This window comes from Delphinus delphis, chromosome 9 (genome assembly GCF_949987515.2).
Source record: "Delphinus delphis chromosome 9, mDelDel1.2, whole genome shotgun sequence".
In the NCBI taxonomy this organism is placed as follows: domain Eukaryota; kingdom Metazoa; phylum Chordata; class Mammalia; order Artiodactyla; family Delphinidae; genus Delphinus; species Delphinus delphis.
Window position 1 is genome coordinate 8,905,265 of NC_082691.1, and position 14,699 is coordinate 8,919,963.

General features: G+C 50.7%; 1 protein-coding gene across 4 annotated transcripts in view; it reads left to right on the forward strand.

The window, feature by feature from the left end:
- TNS3 (tensin 3) overlaps window positions 1–14,699 on the forward strand; it is a 224,677-nt gene that overhangs the window by 162,030 nt on the left and 47,948 nt on the right. For all 4 annotated transcript variants that reach the window (XM_060020134.1, XM_060020131.1, XM_060020132.1 and 1 more), the window contains 3 exons: window positions 6,054–6,217; window positions 7,205–7,331; window positions 7,420–7,503. In XM_060020134.1, coding sequence (XP_059876117.1) covers window positions 6,054–6,217; window positions 7,205–7,331; window positions 7,420–7,503 — 375 coding nt within the window. The remainder of the gene's footprint in view (window positions 1–6,053; window positions 6,218–7,204; window positions 7,332–7,419; window positions 7,504–14,699) is intronic.

The window sequence follows — 14,699 nt, forward strand, 5'->3', positions numbered from 1 at the left end:
CTCTGTATCGAATGAGAAGATCCAACTGACTTGTCAGAATGATAGATTAATCAAACACCAAACACGTTTGTGTTTGTGGAGCTTCACATAGAGACTAAATACGGCCACAGACGTCAGGCATATTGCAGATTGGCCTCCAGACCATCGTCATAAAGCAAATATCGCCTCAATAAAGTGACTCAGACAGATTTTTCTGGTTTCCCAGTGCGTATAAAAGTTACGTTTACACTGTACTGTAGTCTATTAAGTGTACAATAGCATTATGTCTAAAAAACAAGTATACATCCCTTAATTTCAAAATACAAAACAAAAAAAGTAATTACAGGAGTAATATCATAGACCACTGATTACAAATTACCATAGCAAATATAATAATAATGAAAAAGTTTCAACTATGGTGAGAATTATCAAAATGTGACACAGAGACGTGAAGTGAACAAATGCCGTGGAAAAATGGTGCCGGTAGACTTGCGTGATGCAGGGTTGACACAAACCTTCAATTTGTAAAAAACAGTATCTGCGAAGTGCAGTGAAATGAGGGTGCCTGTACTAGTACACAGTTAGTTCTACTAGAATTAGAACTAGGAGAGAAGGACTTGGGGACGTCTGTGAGGTCAACTCAGAGTTCTACAAAATGTAAAGAAAACTTATTCTTCTTAAAAATGATCTGGATCTTGTGTTCCTGATTTTAAAAGTAAGACCTATTATTAGTGAACACTTTAGAAGATATATTGGGTGGGCCAAAAAGTTCGTTCCGGTTTCCCGTAACATCTTACGGAAAAACCCAAACGAACTTTTTGGCCAACCTATTAGATATTTAAAAAGGAAACTCTTCACAGTGCCTAGAATTCCACGACCCAGAGACAGACTCTTGTGAACATTTTGGTACCTTTTCTTATTTTTAAAAATCAAAATGAATTCATAGATAGAATGCCACATGCTCACTTTTCCACGCTGCTCTTTTCACATAACGTTTTAGCATGTTTTCTCCCTTCACATTCCATCAAACAGGATTTTCAGTGACCGCATGAATCTTCCTCTGGCATGTTTGGTGGCGCAGTTTTCACATTTGGTTCTTGCTGTGGGCTTGTATCCTGCACTGGCTTTTGCTGCATTATCTCATTGAGCCTGGACCCGTCCTCATTTCATCCCCGAGACGTCTGTCGGACCGTCCAGTGGGCACAGAGGCAGACCTGCTCCGCGCTTGGCCAGAGGCGGACTGCCCGAGCGGGCCGGGGAGCCGGCATCTGCCAGCGGGTGGGCCTGGGGTCACATGCCCTTTGCCCAGCCCCACTTCCACCATCAGACCAACGATTCTCGGACAGGAAGGCCTTTAAAACCCGCCTCCTCCTACCTTTGGTCCAGGCTGCTCTGCGCTCACCTGCTCTGGGAACTACACCCCCAGCCAGTGTTTTTACTCAAATGCCAAAGGGGTCGTTTCCAGAGATCGTAAGGAAGAAGCCATTGTTGATCTGAAATTCACTTGAGGGGTAGAAGGATTTGAGAAGCAAAGCGGGCGTCCACTGCCCCTTGGCACATGGGCAGAAGGAAGGGTCCCCGATCTCAGCCGGTGTCCCTTCCATCATCCGCGTTAGCCATCATGAATCACTGAGGTGCCGACAGCACCACTCGTCTGTGTGGGTGGGCCGCGCCGCCCAGGCCTGTGGGCCACCGTCTGCACTGAGCAGGCCTTTTGAAGTGGGAGGGGACAGTGGCACCTCCTGGCTGACCCGCCCCTTGCTTGGCACCGGTGGGCGAGGACAAGCCGCCCTGGGGGAGTGGAGTGTGCAGTGGGGGGTTTTTGTTTGGCTCCGCGGCGCACTAAACCCCTGTCTGTAGCTTGCTGTGTGGGATGGGGCAGGTCTCAACTCGAGACCCCATTTTCCTCATCGGCAGAAACGACACAGCACACCGCCTGGCTGTTGTGAGGCGGCCGGACTCTGCTTCCCGCTTTCCTCCCGGGCAGAGGTGGGCACATGTGGGCATATCCCGGCGCCACGGCTGCGTCGTGCACCCCTCATCGTTTCTCCAGGAGCATCACCCTGGGGTCGGGGTGGTGCTGGGGACCCTCCTGTCTACACTGCAGTCTGATAGGAGGGCAGGGTCTGTCGCCTGCGGGGGCCTGGTCTCTGATGACCGTGGTGCCTGTATCTTTGCCTCTTTGGGAAGGGAAGACACACTCTGCGGGGAGAGCGATGCTCTGTGCAGGTCACAGCCTGGAAACGGGGTCTCCTGTGGAGCTTGTGTGCGTGCCCCGACGCCTGCTCTCAATGTTGGTCCTGGCATAGACCCTCGGTGTCCGCCTGTGACCACACTCTTGCAGGCCGGGGAGCGGTGAAGTATTGCTCCATGATTATTGAAGAATGAAACCCCTAACTGCTGAACCACATGCCCTATTACTTAGGTTCAGTGAAGGCACTCGAGGTGGTATTTGATACGAAGAACACTTTACAGGAGATTTTTTCTTTTTTTTTTTGCGCTCCACGGGCCTCTCACTGTTGTGGCCTCTCCCGTTGCGGAGCACAGGCTCCGGACGCGCAGGCTCAGCGGCCATGGCTCACGGGCACAGCCACTCCGTGGCACGTGGGATCTTCCCGGACCGGGGCACGAACCCGTGTCCCCTGCATCGGCAGGCGGACTCTGAACCACTGCGCCACCAGGGAAGCCCCAGGAGAGATTTTTAAGTGAAGAAAAGTCTCTTTGTTATCTTCATTTGTGCCTGAGAGAGAGAACATCAAGAAATGGTTGCAAACCCCTGTGTTCCATAGGGACATTTCTGGGGCCACTCAAGGACGCTGTCTCAGGGCCTCATCTGGAGGAAGCCCAGGACTGAGGCCACACGTGGCTCCGAATCAGCTGAAAGGACAGACTGAGTTCCCCGGCTACTCTGAAACTGGACTGTTACAGGAAACCTGAAGAGAGGTTTTTAAAGTCTAATTAACATAACATTGTAAACTGTCCTTCAGTTAAAAAAACAAATCTAAGCTTCCTTCTCTGGAACTCCCTCCTCAGTTCTGCATATTCCCTCTTGGGCCCTGGTGCCACCTGGACATGTTTTTATAGCCGGGCCTTTGCAGTACATCCTCGAGGCTGTGCTGGCTGGTTTTTATACGCAGGGCCGTACACGGAATGGGGCCTCAGTTCCTGGAACCCTCTGGTTCAAAGGTCAGGGCTGAGGTCACGGGGCACTGAGGTCGGGGAGCATGCCCACACTCTCTGCACCTTTCTGGGGCTTCACGCCACACAGCGTGTTGGAGTGATGGCAGTGTGCTCTTTCCACAGAACACCATTTATTATCCTGCATGTTGAACAGAAGCTGTCTTCCCGTCCCCAGATCCCTTGTCCGGAAGGCTTTGGGGCAGCGCGGGCTCTGGATCTCTTGGCTGTGATGGGCTGCAGGTGTCAGTGCGCGATCTGGGTGGAGGTGTTTCTTTGGATGAGGTGCTCCGTGCTCTGTGTAACCCCTGCAGCCTTGGAGGAGGGCGTTGGCGCTCCACCTCTCAGGGCAGCCAGGCTCGCACGGGCCCCTTCTGTCCCCACTCTGCGCCTTTGTTGCCCCGGTGACAGCACGCGAGCCCGTGCCTGGGCCCCGATCCTCCGGGGGGCCAGCCTCTCCCTGCGGCCTCACGCCTCCCGGCGCCCGCTCCCTCGGTGGCTCCAGGTGCCCATCTGGGGGCAGGTCTGTGGCCGTCGGGCCAGTCCTGCAGCGCCGGCCTCGTGGAGGGCGGGAACCCGAGGAGGGACCCGGAAGAGGCCCGCAGGACGGCGGTGGCGCTGTGTCAGTGTGCATGTGTTAAACCCATTTTATGTCATCCTCAGCCCAGTTTTTCTCTGCAGGGGAGAAAAGGGGGCGAGCATTGTGCTCGTTTTTCACATAATGAAACGGGAGCTGGAGGATGCCCTGCGGCTGGTCCTCCAGCTGGTGAGGGTGGACACGAGCCTCCAAATCCCGAATCCTAATGCCCTCTCCCCTCGCCCCTCCAGGCCAGGTCTTAGCGGTCAGCTGTTGGAAACGGAGGAAGGATGTCAGGAGGGGTGGAAGGATTCTTCTGGGAGGGGCCGGCCACTCGGAGACCGGGTTTAGATCTCGCCCGCTGGGTCACCAGCTGAATGGCACCCAGCAGATGTCCTCCCGTGTGACACGGAGGGCTGTGCCCGGCTGGCCTCTGTCTGAGGAAGGGACCCTGGGGAAGCTGGAGGGTTTGTGGGGGGGGCGCCCGCGAAGGAGTCGCACTCCTCTCCTCGCTGGGCACAACTGTTGAGTGTTCTCCCTCTGTGGACGGAGCTCCCTTCACGCGGCAGCCTTTGAATTCCACGCAGCTTCTGAAAGGCCCTGCTGAGGGAGGGGCACGACGCTTGCCGGGGTGCTCACATGACAGCGTGTTCACAGCCTCGGACCGAGTCTCTCCAGATGAGCCATTGGTAATTTAAACCCCACCTTTAAATGCAGTGTCATCGTGACCGTCACAGTTGTAGGGATTACATCGCTTAAATCTGAACTGTAGGGGAAACCCTTAACACGTCTGAATTTTCAGAGGATATCATCGATAGAAACATTGCCATCCTAACAGCCTGCAGCAGGTTTCCCAAACCACCAGTCGTGAGAGTCCACAGATCGATTGCAGCCCCCGACCCCTCCCCCATCCCCCATAAAGTGAGTCTTAGTTGGTTGGAGCAGGGCTGAGGATCTGTGACATTTCTTGCACTGGACAGTGGGACAGTGAATGCCGACTGTTGGTGCTTGAATTAAGCTCTTTTTCCCCCCAGGATTTCTTGCTGTTAAGCGTCAGGGTGTCACGTGCAGGGTCCTCACTCAGCCCTGAAGCTCTGCAGGTGGTGTGGCCTTCGGGCCACTCTGGCCCTGACGGGGCGCAGGCAGACAGGGCTCGCACACAGCTCTGGCATGCTGTAGGTCACACCCAGCCTGGTCGTATCCCAGAGCCCTGGGTGCCGTCCTAGTGCCTGGTCCTGCCCAGAAGCCGGTTCCGGAGGGAGTAGGCCGGCGCCGGGGCTGCTTCCTCCTTGCCCGTGAGTCTGAGGATGCCCTCGGTTGCACGTCCACGTGCAGCAGCCCCCGTGGCTCCCCTGAGCAGCCAGTGTGGACCAGCTATGAAATACGAAGTATCTCCGACACTTGGAAATAAAAGGTGTACAGGTTAACAATTCTGATATCACTATACCTGTATCCTGGGATTGAGCATAAACAAATAGGTGATTCATAGAGGTCACAAAGAACGGATGCAATTTTTTGTAAAGATGCAGGACAACATATCAAGAAGGTGACCGTTTGTGTAGGGAAATGGATATGTGACTCAAGGAAAGATTTCTGTGTCTCTGGTCTGAGTGGTTGTTACCTCCTTGGCGGTCATAAGGCAAGGTGCAGGCACTGTGACCCCAAAGTTGACCACAGATGCCCTGAGAAGGGGAAGACGGATTATGCGGGCAGAGGTCTCAGACTAAGTCCCAGGGCCTGTGGCCATCAGGGGGCCCACCCTGGGTTCTGTGAAGCTTGACCACCACCAAGAATCTGTCTTGCTCGCTTAGCCAGGGGAAAGAAGCCTCGATCCTGGGTCCCAGCCTTTCTCTGTTCCTTATGCTTCCTGAGCACCTCCTGTGTGCCGGGCCCTGGGGAACCGGCCAGGCACGATTCCCTGGTGGAGCTAACGCTGGGAGAAACAGCCAGGAACGTGGACAACGGCCAGTTCACACAGTAACAGGATGAGCCTCGAGAGGGTCACGCTGGGTGAAAGACGTCAGACAGCAAAGGACGTGGAGTGTGTGATTCCGTGTACATGAAGTGTCCGGAATAGGCAAATCCATAGAGGCGGAAAGTAAATTAGTGGTTGCCAGGAGCTGGGGGTCGGGAACGGGGAGTGAACGCTCCCCTTAATGGGCATGGACAGGGTTTCATCTTGGGTGATGAAAATGTTCTGGAACTGGAAAAAATAAAACAAAGAATGCCTCTGAGAAGTTTTAAAGTCAGTTTTAACTGAGGGTCAGTGCTCTCCTCCATGATGAAAACGCCTGCGGCCCACGTGTCTCTCTCCTAACAGGTGACGAGCCGCTGGGCGGAAGATTCCGGAAGCTGAGCCTCGAGCAGTATGACAGCAATGCTGGGGAGCAGCCAGCCTTCTCCACATGCGGCTGGGGCAAGACTACCAGTGCGGAACAGGCCCCGAGCCTGGCGCCTTTTCTCTCTTCAGACAACGCCAAGGAGGTATACGCACCCCGCCACCCAGAGCCTGGCCTGAGCCCCGTCCCAAGTCACCAATTCAGCTCCCCACCCGCCTTCGCCCCCGTCTCACACACGACGTTCCTCCCTGAAGGCAGGTGGTGTTGGGGGGAGCCCAGCTGTGCACCAGCCGGGATCCTGGGTGGGATCCCCGCTCTCCCGAGGGAGCCGTGCGGGCGTGCACCTCACTCACTGCGGTCACCTGAGCCTCTGTGTTCTGATCTGTAGAATGGGGATGAGGGGCCCAGCATGCAGGTGGGCCGTGAGGGTAGAGGTCTCAGAGCTCCATGGCTGGACGGCGGCAGCAAAGAGCAAACAGAAGTCATCGCAAAGGACCCCAAGTCCCCAACCCAAGGCCTCCCGGCGTCCCCGGGAGGGAGGAAGAAAGTGGGTCCGCGTGGATGTGTGCTCCGTGGGGAGATCTACATAGCATCTTTGGGGAGGCGTACTTAAGGCTTTTATTCAGAATTGAAGTAAGACAGGTTGGCAAACCCCCGAACGATGAACCCTTTGAAATTAGGGTTTCATTGACTCTCATGGTGGAAAAGTTGGAACCTAGAATAGACGAGAAAAGAAAGTCACCAGTAGTCTTAACACACACACACACACAGAACCAGTGTTAATATCTGGGCTACGTCCTGCCAGCCTCTTTTCTGTGCCTGTGTTTTTAATTCATTGGGTATTTTGCGTATCTGTGGACACACCACAGGTGACAATTCTTTTACCCTGCCTTTTTCACTTAACGCTCACTTTCCCTCTGCTGCACAGACTCTCTGCTAACTCCACTTATGAGCTGTGTAATGTTGACCACAAGACACTTTCCTCTACCTTGACTGTTATTGAAGCTTCTTCCAGTTTTCCATGGCTGCCTCCTGTCCCCAGTCTCAGACGAGGGTTGGCTCAGTGGGTGCCAGGGGCCCCCAGCTGTCTGGAAGTGGCCTTCACCTAACCAACGTCCTCTGCCGATTTCAGGCGGTGATCACCACGTATCCCCCAGACCTGGCTGTGATCGACGGCAGGATCTTCTCTCCAACCAGCAGTGGCAGTGAGTCCATCTCTCCCACACCAGCATTTCCTGTGTCTCCAGAAACGCCGTATGGTAAGAAAGAAGCAGAGCTCGTAGCGTGCAATCCCACCCCTTGAGGGAGCGGAGGGGAACAGCTCGTCACTCTGCTTTCTCTTTCCAGTGACAAGAAGCCCACGTTTTCCTCCGTTCAGCCCATCCGGGCCGCAGATGGGCAGCCCCAGTGGTCTGTACAAAGGAGCTCCTGGTAAGAAACCCATCTCCTTTCCTCTGCTCTGGATGTCCTCTCATGCAGAAATATTTCCACGTGTGTCACATCTCAGCAATGTGGCTGTGGCTGTGGCTGGGGAAGGTGCAGGGACACTGCGGTGTAGTCCGCTGGGGTTAGCAGTGGTGTTGAATCTCTGCCTGGCGTCCTGCAGGTGTGCTTCTGTTTTCTTCTGCTCACTGAGCACTGTCAAGCGTTGATGCGGAGGGTCATGGTGCTCTCAGCAGCCGAACATCGGTGCTTTTCAACTCCCTGTGGCATTACTTGGAGTTGAAAGAAGAAGCTGGAACACCCGACCCTCCCTTTTCAGAGGAGGTGGGGGCCACAGAGAGCAGCGAGCTCCCTGCTCTGAGTGGCACGGCTGCCCTCGCCCGCTCACACAGACCTGTCCTGGCCCCTTACGTTCTCGGCCACCATCCTGGATCTCCCCAGCGAGTGGCCGCTTCTGGATGGGTCTGCTTCCTCCCTGGGCACGTGTCATACTTGCGGGGTCGAATTTGTCTTTGCACCGGCCCCGGAGAGGGAGTTAACGCAGCGGTGGTGGGTTCCTCAGCACCTCTTCCTGGTATGGACATTCCCCACCTGCCTTGAGAGTCCAGGACGGGCCTGGCCCCGGGCAGGAGGGGAGGGGACGTAGCTCAAGCTGAACTTACACTTTAAAATCGCTCTTCTCTGTAACTGTGGATTCCTTATGCGGCTGCTTTTCTGCCCTGGGGAAGCTGAGTGAGGGTTCCCACTTCTGCTCATTAGATGCACTTTTGGGGGAGGGGGAAGCAGACATTGTGTTTAAATCCCACCTCTTACGCAGGGGAGGTTGTAGTGATGACAGCTAGCTCCATTTTCCTTCTTTTTCCAGAGAAAACGAGATCCATGTGTCATTTAAGAGAAGGGCCAGTTTTCTTCCCAAAGATGCTTGCTTTTAGCATAGAATTAAACTGCACGTCTTTCTTAGCAGGTGTAACTGAAATGAAGGGTAAGAAGAAATGTGTGCTGTGTTGGTGCATTTGTTTGTACATGTAGGAGCATAGCATGAGAAGTGCCTGTGTTCCTGTGTGTGTGGTGCACGGACTCACACACGTGAAGCCGTGTGTCTGTTCTTCTGTGTTTTAATAATTTAGATAGAAGCAGAGGGCCATGCCTCCATTTCCACACAGCCCCCTCCTCCCGGAGTCGACCACGATTAATGGCTAATTTGAACGTATTTAGTGGATTCCGGCTAGAACCCAGCCTCTGACACGGAATTCAGTCAGATCCCACCACTCCAAGACCAGGTTCACTGGAAACATGCTGGTGACAGCAGTAGAGGGTGGATGATAAGCTTGAGGAAGGAAAGTACCAGAGAAAACCTTCAGACTCACTAACAGCTCCGAATGTGGGCCGCTAGGGCCCTTGGGTGGAGGTCACAAGCCCTTCCTGAACTTGAGAAGGGCCTGGGGGCTGAACGAGCTCGGCGTGCCCTGTGTGCGCCGCGGGGTGACCGTCCTGGCCTGGAGCATCAGGCCCTGGGACAGACGTGGGCTGCGTGGGCCAGCATGTCCGTGTGTGACTGTGCGGCCCTGCACATCCAGTGTGGATTAGGCGTCTGTGCAGCCCGTGTGTCTAAGGAACTTGGGTGTGCAGGTGTCCGCTTGGAAGAAGTAGGGCTTTGATTTCAGATACAAAAAGCAAACATGTGAAATTGGAGCCGTTTAATCTTAAGAACACCTTCCGAGTCTTCCGTGTTTTCATTTCGGCAGTCCCTGAGGACGTTAGGCCAGGGGGAGCTCAGAGACACACACACAGCACTGGCTGGGGGCCCCGTGTGCTGTGCACAGTCGAGGGGTGGGTGGTGGCTGACCCCTGAGACACAGCGATGGTGGCGGCTCACACTTAGGAGCCACCTTCACCCCTCTTCTAAAAATATAAGCAGAAAGCAGTGCAATTATAAACGGGGAAACAGAAAATAAACCGAAGAGCTGATTCTTGGAAAAGATCAAAGAATTTGACAAACCTCTAGAAAGACTGGCAAAAGAGAGGGAAGACACATATGCTAATATCAGAATGAAATAGGGCTATTGCTGAAGACCCTGTAGAAGCCAAAAGGACAATAAGGGAATATTACAGACAACTTATGTAGTGTTTAATGATAAGCACAAATTTTGAATACCCGTTTGAATACCCTGTAACTATTAAGGCAATTGAATTGGTAATTTATTAAAACTCCCCAAAAAGAAATCTCCAGGCTCAGATGGTTTCACTGGGGAATTCTACCAGATATTTAATGAAGAACTAACACTAATTCTACATAATCCCTTTCAAAAAATAGATGAGGAGGGAACACGTTCCAATTCATTCTTTGAAGGTCATGTTGCCCTGATAACAAAACCAGACAAAGGCAATGGCAAAAAAGATAACTATAGACTAATTATCCCTTATGAACATAGACACGAAACTGTTTAACCAAATAGAAGCAAATAGAATTCAGTAATATATAAAAAGAAGTATACACCATGGCCAAGTGGGACTTATTCCAGGGATGCACGACTGATTCAATATTTGAAAATCCATCAGTGCGATCCACTGTATTATCTAGAGAAAGAAGAAAAATCACATGATATCAATAGGTGCAAAAGAGGAATTTGACAAAATTCACACCCATTAATGACTAAAAACAAAATAGAACGGAGCATCTACAAACATCCTACAGCTAACACCACTATTGCTCCACATGATGCTGGACGTTCTCCAGGGGCACCATGCAAGAGAAGGAAATAAAAGATAACAGACTGGAAGGGAAGAAATAAAGCTGTCCCTTTTGGCAGATGTCATGATTGTCCATGGGAAAAATTCTAAGGAATCTACTAAAAAACCTCCCGGAACAAATAAGTGAATTCAGCAAGGTTGTTGGATATTAAGATAAGCACTCAAAAATCAATTATATTTCTATATGGTAGCAACAAACATGTAGAAACCTGAATTTAAAATACAGGTGTCGGGACTTCCCTGGTGGTCCAGCGGTTAATAAGACTTCGCCTCCCAGTGCAGGGGGTGCAGTTTCGATCCTTGGTCAGGGAGCTGAGATCCCACATGCCTCGCGGCCAAACAACCAAAACATAAAAACAGAAGCATCAATAAAGACTTTAAAAAATAGTCCACATCAAAAAAAAATGTTAATAAAAAAATTAAAATACAGCGTCATTTATAATAGATCAGAATTGAAATACTAAAGTATAAAACTAACAAAACGTGTACAAGACTTATATGCTGAAAACTACACAGTGTTGATGAAAGAAATAAAAGAATATCTAAATAAATGGAGAGACATGTTCATGGGTTGGAAAACTCAACCTGGTACAGATGTCATTTATTCCCAAATTGATGCATAGTTTTAACACAATTCCTATCAAATTCCTGACAAGGTTTTTTTGTAGATATAGACAAGATAATTCTAAAATTTATATGGAAAGGCAAAGGAACTTGAGTAGCTAAGACAATTTTGAAAAAAAATAAAGTGGGAAGAATGGATTTGCCTAATTTCCAGATTTATTATATAGCTACAGTAAGTAAGACTGTGTGGTGGTGGTGGAGGGATAGACACAGAAACCAATAGAAAACCCCAAAATAGACTCATACAAATATGCCCAACTGATTTTTTTGAAAAAGGTGCCAAAACAAGTCAGTAAAGGAAAGATAGCCTTTTCAACAAATAATGCTGGAGCAAGTGGGCACCCACAGGCAAAAAAAAAAAAGAACATTAACCAAAGTCTCACATCTTATACAAAAATTAATGTATAATGGATCAAAAACTTAAATGGAAAATGGAAAACTATAAAACTTTTACCAAGAAAATAGGAGAAAATCTTTGGGGTCCAGGCTGGGCAAAGGCTCTTAGATTAGCACCAAAAGCGTGATCCGTAAGAGGAAAAATTGATGAATTAGACTTCATTCAAACTGAAAATTTTTGCTATATGGAAAGAACATGTTAAGAGGATAAAAAGACAAGCTACAGACTGGGAGTAAATATTTGCACTGTGAATACTCAGCAGTAAAGAAACAAACAATCCAGTTAGAAAATGGGCAAAAGAGACGAAGAGACGTTTCACCAAAGAGGATGTACAGGTGGCAAATAATCACATGACAAGATGTTCAGCATTGCTAGCCTTCAGTGAAATGCAAATTAAAGCCACAGTGAGACATCACTACAGACTTGTCAGAAAGGTTCAAAATAAAAATAGTGACAGCATCAAATGCCGGTGAGGATGTGGAGAAACTGGAACTCTCATTTACTGCCGGTGGGAACGGACAATGGTGCAGCCTCTCTGGGAAAGAGTTTGGCCGTTTCTTAAAGAAACTGAACATGCAACCACCATGTGACTCAGCAGTTGCCCTCCTGGGTTTTTGTCCCAAAGAAATAGACTTACACTCACACAAAAACGTGAACAAAAATGTTTATAGCAGCTTTATTCTAAATGGCCCCAAACTGGAAACAACCTGGGTGTCCTTCAGCAGGTGGATAAATAGACTGCAGTCCATCCACACCATGGAACACAGCTCAGCCATGAAAAGGAACCAGAATGTTGATGCAGCGGTGGTGCCACACCTGGGTGAATCTTCAGAGCAAAGCCATTCCCCAGAGTTTACATCCTGCATGGTTCCACTTAACATAATATCCTTTAAATGGCAAAATTATAGAAATGGAGAACATATTAGTGTTTCCTAGGAGTTTGGAGGGGGTAAAGGTGGAGGGGGAGTGGAGGGGTCCTTGTGGGGTGGGAATGTTCTCTATCTTGACTGTATGAATATCACCATCCTGGTATAGCTTAGTAAGATATTACCATCGGGGGGAACTGGATAAAGAGTATAGGGGATCTCCGTGTGACTGTACCATGATCTCAACATTAAAAGTTTAATTTAAATCCCATTGGGGGAAATGGTGTGGCTGTGGTTGAAACAGTATTTATTGGCTGTGAGTTGACAGTAGTTGAAGCTGGTGACGTCTTCACAGAGGTTCATCATACTACTCTGTCTCCTTTCGTATTTTTTGGAATTTTCTATAATGAAACGTGAAAGTATAAAATGAAGGAATACTTGGTGTGGAGTGGACCTGGGTGCAGTCTGCCCGTGTTTATTATTGAGCACTTCTGTTCCGCAGTGCTCTGCTGGGTTGGTGTGAGCCCAGAGACCCAGGCCTGCCCTCCTGGAAGTGCAGTAGGTACAGCAGGGATGCGCCCAGTGGTCCCACGACAGGGAAGAGCCCAGGACAGGACGATGGCACTCTGCCAGTTTGTAGTGGTTGTTTACCTGGTGAGGAGGGCTGAGGGTTTGACGGGCGAGTAGGGTAAGTAGGAGCTAACTAGGTGAATGGAGGGGGGCGTTTGGGATGGAGATAAAGCAGGGGCGGGCCTTGTGGCAGAGGGTACTGCGGACCAGGACAGGATGGAGACGGGGCTCTGGAGGGCACTGGAGGGGTGAGAGAAGGCCCAGCCGCAGCTGTTCTCTGCAGCCACAGAAGATGGGGTATGTCTTGAGACGGGGAGACAACTGCTCAGACTTCTGTTTTCACGCATTGATCCGGCTGCGGTATGCACAGCAGCAGTCGGAGTAGGCAGTGGGGTAGAGCATCAAAACGATTTCAGAAATGGTGGGAGGAGGCGGGTTGGATTTGTGGGAGATGCAGGTGGTGTGATCAGCTGACCCTAGCAGAATGGATTGGGGCCTTTGTAACGATTTCTGACTTTGTTGCTATTAATATTACGATGGCAGCTGTGTTCTGACTTCTTTTAGTTAGTGTGCAGTTAGTACAACACTAAGGACATAAAATTCCTCTGTGTGTCTTATTACATCAAACTGAACTAGGTACCCGCTTAGTCAGTGTAAACCCAGGTGTGTCGGGTTATTTCCCAGACAACCAGCAGACAAATGTCGGGGAGAAACAGAGCAGGACTCCGGTGAAAGGTGGTAGAGACAGATTTTATTTGGTACTGTTGCAGCAGGGGAAGGAGCTGAGCTCAAATCCTAATGCAGCAGATATAGCCAAAGAGCAGTGACAGGGTCCGGGGATGAAAAGTTACTAAGGAGCATCAAGGAAGGGACATTCTTGCCAAACTGGCCCAACAGGATCTTGCTGAGGACGGGCAGAGGGCTTAGACATCAAGGAGGAGTTGAGGAACTTGATCAGAGAGCAGGCAGGGGGGATGACTTAGCAGAATCCTTGCTAAAGGCTGGGCCCTCCGAGGACAGACATCAAAGGCCAAGATCGAGGCTCCAGGACCCTATCTCCGGTTTGGTCAGGGAGGGAGAGTTTGTCTCAGGAGAGGCTCATGTTATCCCCTGGAACCTGGCAGTGCACCTTTGCCTGCAGCTCTTGCCCTCTGCTCTGGGTAGCACACATCCTGTTCTGTGTCCCTCCAGGTCCTGTGGCACTTAGTTTAAGCCCCCAGACTCCAGTGCCGGGGTCCCGGGAGCCTGCCTGGCTCGTCGCTGCCACAGGCGGCTCATACCAACCCCTCACCTCTGCAGTAAACAAGCAAAGTAAACAAAGCAAGCTGAGGTTGGTGATGGGTGGACCAGAGCCCAGAGTAGCCTGCCCTTCCCCAGCATGTGCTCCTGATGCCTTGGGCCTGGGCCTGGCAAGCTCCTCTTTTAAATTACGGTACCTGCCCCAGGAGAGTGAGGGATATTTAAATGTTTACTCAAATAATGAACACTTAAATATGAATTCACATACTGCTGAGTTCTCCTAGCAGTGTGTTGTAACTAGAAGAGGAGGCCGTAACTTGAAGGACTGGGGACAGGTAGCGGGGGGAGATGGCAGGGCGGCGGTAGGTGCTGGGAGGACAGCTGGCACCAGGGGCTGGACCGTGAGCTCCATGGGGAGAGACAGCAGGTTCTACCCACCTGGGACCCTCGAGGAGGAGCCTGGAATGGCCGCCCTCGGGACTGTATGTTCAGTGCATCCCTGACACAGCCTACATGACACCCCAGGAAACACATGTCTCCGGGGCCACCATCCTTAGAAATGCCAGATGTGAGTCTGTGATACTCTTATTTGTAAAAAGAAATATATATTTGGTTTTCCTTATTTCTGGCACCAAGCTCCTAAAGCCTTTGGAATTTCTTAAGTGATTAGAGCATAACGATGTTTGTCATGTTAATGACGTGACTTTTGGAAAGGATGGAGGGCAGGTTGCCAGGGG